The following is a 6,000-nucleotide window of genomic DNA, read 5'->3' on the forward strand; positions in this document are numbered from 1 at the left end:
TCTTCTGGATTGTGAAAGAAAGAAAATGAAATGCAGTGTTTCTTTTCCTTTGGGTGTGATGCAGTATACATGCTTTAGCCTGCCAAACCTTCAAACAGGCACTCCTGAATATTTTATGAACTGTTGTCAAGGCAGCCAAAAAATCAAGTCCACTTTTACAAAATCATTATATGCCAAAAAAGAGAGAATTTTATATTATTTCTATTAAATTTTTTATCTTAACCTATAATGAATTGATCTTGTGTGTGCTGTGTCTTCAGGTTTTAATGTCAATCATTTGGATATTGCTCCTCGCTATGCCAGCATCCTGATGGGCATCTCTAACGGGGTGGGGACGCTATCTGGAATGGTGTGTCCTTTGATTGTTGGAGCCCTCACTAAAAACAAGGTATAACAAGTTGATTTGTAACGCTACAGTAACTGTTTTGCATCGATATTAACACACTTTGATTTTATTAGTCATTAATCTTGGACATTTTGCTCTTATCTTAACTGTAACTGAAGATTAATGTCAACGTCCTTTGATCTCATATTCTGTTGAAATGCTTTTCTTCATTATCAATTTGAAGTGTATAAAACATCACAGGAAGCTGCTGTCCTTCAATGAGTTTTCCCCTCACTGCATGCATCAAACATATCAGGTTTGCTTTTAGGTCAAACACAGAATCACTGGGTATAATACAGCGCCTGCCAGTGGCTTGTTAATGATTTATAGCCCTGTAAAATGTATCATACACACTGCAGTTGTAGTTTTTTCCGATGCCATGAGCAAGGCAGTGGATTACAGCGTCACCTCAGTGGTGCATAATAAAATCATCAGCAAGTTTGCTTTGGACAGGAAATTCATTGACTCTATTCATCTCCCCACAGACTCGTCTGGAGTGGCAGAATGTCTTTGTTATTGCATCCATGGTGCATTACTCTGGAGTCATCTTCTACGCTATCTTTGCTTCAGGCGAGCAGCAGGACTGGGCCAACCCTGAGAGCACCAGCGAGGATAAATGTGGCATTATTGATGAGGACGAGCTGGCTGAAGAGTCAGAGCTCAACAGCGAGAGCATGGCAGCCCCCAAAAAGAGTTACGGAACCACAGATGATTCATCTGGTCGAAAACAGGGCTGGAAAAAGAAGAGAGGGGTGACCATGCAAGAGGAGGAGGAACGTTATGGGAATGGCGATTACCAGGACCGGTACCAGTGAGGTGCCCTGTGGGCCAGAGGACTTTCAAAAGACTCAAATCCGTCAAGGCCGAAAGCTTGATTTAACACCTGTGGAAATCTCAGCAACATCGGAGAAGTGATAGAGGCAGCAGCATCATGTGTACCTCAATATGGCCCTTTCTCATTTTTGGTCAATACTTTAACTGTGATGTACCATGAAAGCAATCTTATGGAAACACAACATTAAAGCTGAAATGCTAAAAATCAAACATAATTGTTGTTAGAAAGTCACTGGGTCAAAATAATAAAGAGAAAAACGTCAACAAATACGTTATAAATTTGGAAATGGAGTTGAACAGTAGTTGTAATCCACACTGACATACACTGTACACTGTAGACTGGTATGAATAGTATGATGGAAACAAAACCTCAGACTAACACCCTACAACTCGTGCTGTGGTAAACATCAGAAACACATATCAACTTCCCAACCTGATCGTACTCCGGCTGTGCAAGCAAACGTTGACTGAACTTCATGTAGCTTTGAACCATGTGAACTGTTTTTGAGATGTTGTTTGTCAGCTATGCAACGTGAAAAGAGACATGCTTCTGGGATGTAATAATGGGTTTGACAGCAGACCGCGGTGTTAATGTGATGAGCCTGACTGTTTTTCTTTTCTTTTTGCTTGTATGTATTTGCTGTTGCTGAATGACTGTCACTGCTTAGCTCGCTCTCCTCGTCTGAGCAGGTCTTTGTTCACCATCCGTTAGTGATGCACTTCTTCCAGCATTACATCCGCTTCATTATTTGCACTGCTCTGAGCTCATAATGGGACAAAATGGATGGTGAGTTCAGTGCCGACATTACTCTATGAAGCATTTAGCGTAACTCTATTTATTCTACTGGTGTTTGGTTGTTGTTGTTTTTTTCAATTTCACAATGTTTGATACATGGAGACGCAGTCTGTTTCTACCAATAATGTACTGTAATGTTTCACTTGAATCATAAAAGAATATAGGTAATTTACACTCACCGTTTATCATTACTGCGAAAGAAGAGAAAATCAGTTTTGTACAGTAAATTAATATCGTATTGTTTAATAGACCATTTATTTAATTTGCACTTTACTTGAACAAACTGTAATAAACTACATTTCTATTCTGTACTAGAATTGTTTAGATGCATAAAATCCCTGAAGAGCTTGAAGGTTCTGAGTTATTTAATACTTGGCATCAGGTTATTCAACATGTCATGTTATTTTGTGTGTTCAGAAAATGATAAATTCTAAACAGACAATTTCTGGATCTACTTAGTCCTTGCCTCTATCTCCACCCGCCCCTCCGACGCTCGGCTGCGCCTTTGATTCTGCTCATCAAACACACAAACCTCGTCAGTGGCTCAGCTATCACACAAACTGTTCAGAGTAACATTTGCCGTCACTTTCTTCGTCAGCACCATCAAACAATATCAAATGTCCTGTCAGAATTTAATGCTGGCTAACCTTATCTAGCACACCGCAGAGTTGTTTGGACACAGTCAACGTCTAAAACACAAGGAAAACAAACCAGCTGACCGACATGTTGCCTCGTACTCGCCCTGTCTGCAGGATAAATGGATGGAGCTGCGTCAGGCATCAATATAAGTTTTGTGGTTCAACAGTTCTCGGGAAAAAGGCTCCTGCAGGCTACAGTTTGACTCCTTCACACGAAGGCTCATTTCTCCTTTTGTAGCTTTGCAACTGAAAACACAACACGTCTCTTCCATCATTTTAAAACAGTGAAAACAGTGAAACTTTGCTTGCAAAATACCGACACGTAGCTGCACCCGGCTTCTCCTCTGATAACCCTCATAACATCCCGCATGCTGACGGATTGCTTCATCATGTATGTAACGTATGACAGCCAGGCTGTCTGAATCTGAGTTTCTGAGACTCTCATTGATCCACTGCTGTTATTAGTTGGAAATATTCAGACATGGCTTCGACTGCTTGCTTCACTCATATGTCTTGTTGCATATAATATGTTAACAAGATTAAAAATAGGATTTTCATTGGAGCGAGGTCTTTAAACACAGCAGTGCTTTGAGCTAAATGCTAGTGCTACAACATGGCAATATGATTACAATGACAATGCTAAATGCTGAGCAGTTACAATGCTTATCATGCTCACAATCTTAATTTAGCATGTTAGCATGCTAACATTCGCTAATTTGAAGAAAACATTGCACAAGCATGAACAAATTGAAATTTTGACCTGATGATGGCGCAAGAAGAAAATTTAGAGGATCACAAACGGTATTACAATTCACCCTGAGACAAACATGAATACCTCATTTCATTTCAGTCCACCCAATGTTTGTCAAGCACTTTCACCTCATGGCGGAAATGCCGGCCTGCTGGGGTGTTAGAGGAAAAGTCAGGGAATCAACAAAGTCTGTAGGATTCATCCACTGGGGACCATGAATGTTCAAAGAAAATTTCACAGCAATCCATTCAATAGTTGTCATTTCAGTTCGGATCAAAGTGCTGGACTATCCACCATCCACAGAGTTATGCTCCTATCATGGCTAAAAAGAAACTTTTAAATTTGTTTCCACCTCTCCAGCTAATTTTTACATTTACATTCTAACCATAAAGTCTGCATACAGACACAATGTGCTGTTTATCCAGTCTTGTTATCTTCTGTAGCTACTTCACAGAATAGGCTGTCCCCTAAACTGCCTGTTTACATTAGTGAGCTCAAATTGGACATTTCTAAATATTCCAAAGACTGCTCTGTTTCCCATCACACTGTGGTAAACATCCTCTGTCTTATCTGTCTTTCCTCGCCTGCTTCTTTTTCACCAGCGAAGAATTACTGCACAGGATATCCCTCACCAGCGTCAGCCTCGCTTCTCTAACACTACTGAAAGATGACAGTTAGAGGAAGGAGTCCTTTCACAGTGAAATATACAGATACACATGTGTTTAGCACTTCATGCTGTGTGTGTTCACTTGCTGATCTGTAAAGAGTCTAATGAACCCTCTCGCACGTTCATGAACAGTTTCAAAGTTACAGACTTTATTGCCAGTCATTCTCACAGTCGCAAGCCCTTGAGAACATGTGTTTGATTATGTCACTTTCCAGGGTGTGTCTGTTTTATCATGACAGACATCGTGAGTGACAAAACAAGGTGAAAGGCAACACCTAAGAGCTACTTCTAGTCCTCACCATACTGTACTACCTGAAGAGAGGTGTTAAAATATGGTTTACGAGAACCTCATCCGAGCCTGCGCGAGCTTTCACTGCTGTACATGTAACATGTGTCCGTCCCTTACCAGAGGCCATCGCGTCCAGCTCATTCCTCACATGCTCTCGAACACAGGCCAGATTGTCCACAAACAACGATGGCAAAGGTTCTGTTTATTTCAGAGAGACTGTCTGTTGACTCAGAAGGGCCTCTTTGGATGGAGCAACAACCCATCAATGATTAAACTTTTGGTTTTGGACAAAGTAAGGATTATAAAAGAGGAAAATTTTAATTTCAGTCCCTCTAAGGGTACACAGAGAAACACAGGGCAGGTACCCTGCGGTATGTCACCATAAATAAGTCAGGTGTGGATTGGTACTGCACATGGCAGTGACATGGCTTCAATTAGTTCAGGAATGCATGGGACCAAATGCCACAGTCTGCTCTCAGAGCTTTTCTGTGAACACCTCATTTCTTCCTGCGCTCTTGAAAATATGATTCAGTAAGAAATTCAGTGCAGACTAACTGGCGCAGTGAGGAGCAGACGCAAAAGCACGCCATGTTACTGTTCATTCATCCCTAAAAATAAAAAACAAAGTATTGGACTGATAGCAACACTAATGACTGGATGTCATTTTCAAATGTGTGATGTTTGCATGAGTGGGTGGGATTTCTGGTCTGATGGAGAATTCAGGAGGCAGCCTCTTGTCTTGGTCAGATAAAGAGGGATTTTTTTTGGGGGGGGGTTGACATGGACAGTTTAATTAATAACCACCATCCATTTCTCCCTGACCCCAACTGGTCACACATGGTCTCACTGGAGCACAGACACAAGCAGCTTAATGTTCATTAGCAAATATCGATTGAGCCGCAGCTCACAGCGTGGATTTCACAGACCAAGCTGAAAACGAGGAAACTTAGCAGGCAGGAATTCAGCCAGGATAAGGTAAGAACCATGAGATGGAGTCTGAACATACTTTATGTCCACTGGTTGCTTCTTATTTGTCTGCCGTGTACCACTGTGTCGGAGCTGTGTTTGGCTGTTGTGTGGGTTGTTAGAGTGCACTGGAGGTTTCTGAGTCCTTGTGGGTTGCTTTTGGATCTCAGGGGAAATTACGCTTAGTTAATTAAAAGAAAAAAACTCCAGACCAAGTATATAAAATTCCTGCTCCACATATGACCATTTTGTGCCCCTGACACCAGATAGAAAAGTTTAAAAACGTGTCTGTAATTCACAAGACACCTGCCAATTGGCCCTAATGATACAACTTGTACTTGTAACAGGACAGGAACTGCGCTGACAGCAGGTAGAAAGAAAAGACTCTCTAACCGAGGTCTTGTTGTGGCCTGACCTTCATCCCCCACCTCCCTGCAGGCAGCTACTGAACATCTCATCCCTGTGTGGGAGGGAAGACCTGTCAGGTGTGTTGATGTAGAAAACTCCCAGGTGGAAGTTTAATTACATTGTGGTGCAGGTTTCGGAGGATCCTGCAGACCTGTAAGGGTTTTCAAGAGAGCTCCATCACGGTTTACACATCACACTATTTCTATGCTTGTTACAGAAGCAGTCGGACCAGTGTTTTCTGAGTTGGTGCCCAACGACCCTCCTGA

At 41.7% G+C, this 6,000-nt stretch overlaps 1 protein-coding gene across 1 annotated transcript in view; it reads left to right on the forward strand.

Annotated features, from left to right (window-relative positions):
- The window catches only part of slc17a8 (solute carrier family 17 member 8), a 42,735-nt gene extending 41,535 nt beyond the window's left edge, over window positions 1–1,200 (forward strand). The window contains exons 11-12 of the mRNA XM_041939274.1: window positions 261–388; window positions 871–1,200. Of these exons, the coding sequence (XP_041795208.1) occupies window positions 261–388; window positions 871–1,200 (458 nt within the window). The remainder of the gene's footprint in view (window positions 1–260; window positions 389–870) is intronic.
- Window positions 1,201–6,000: the final 4,800 nt, after the last annotated feature.

This window comes from Chelmon rostratus, chromosome 6 (genome assembly GCF_017976325.1).
Source record: "Chelmon rostratus isolate fCheRos1 chromosome 6, fCheRos1.pri, whole genome shotgun sequence".
NCBI classification, from domain to species: Eukaryota; Metazoa; Chordata; class Actinopteri; order Chaetodontiformes; family Chaetodontidae; genus Chelmon; species Chelmon rostratus.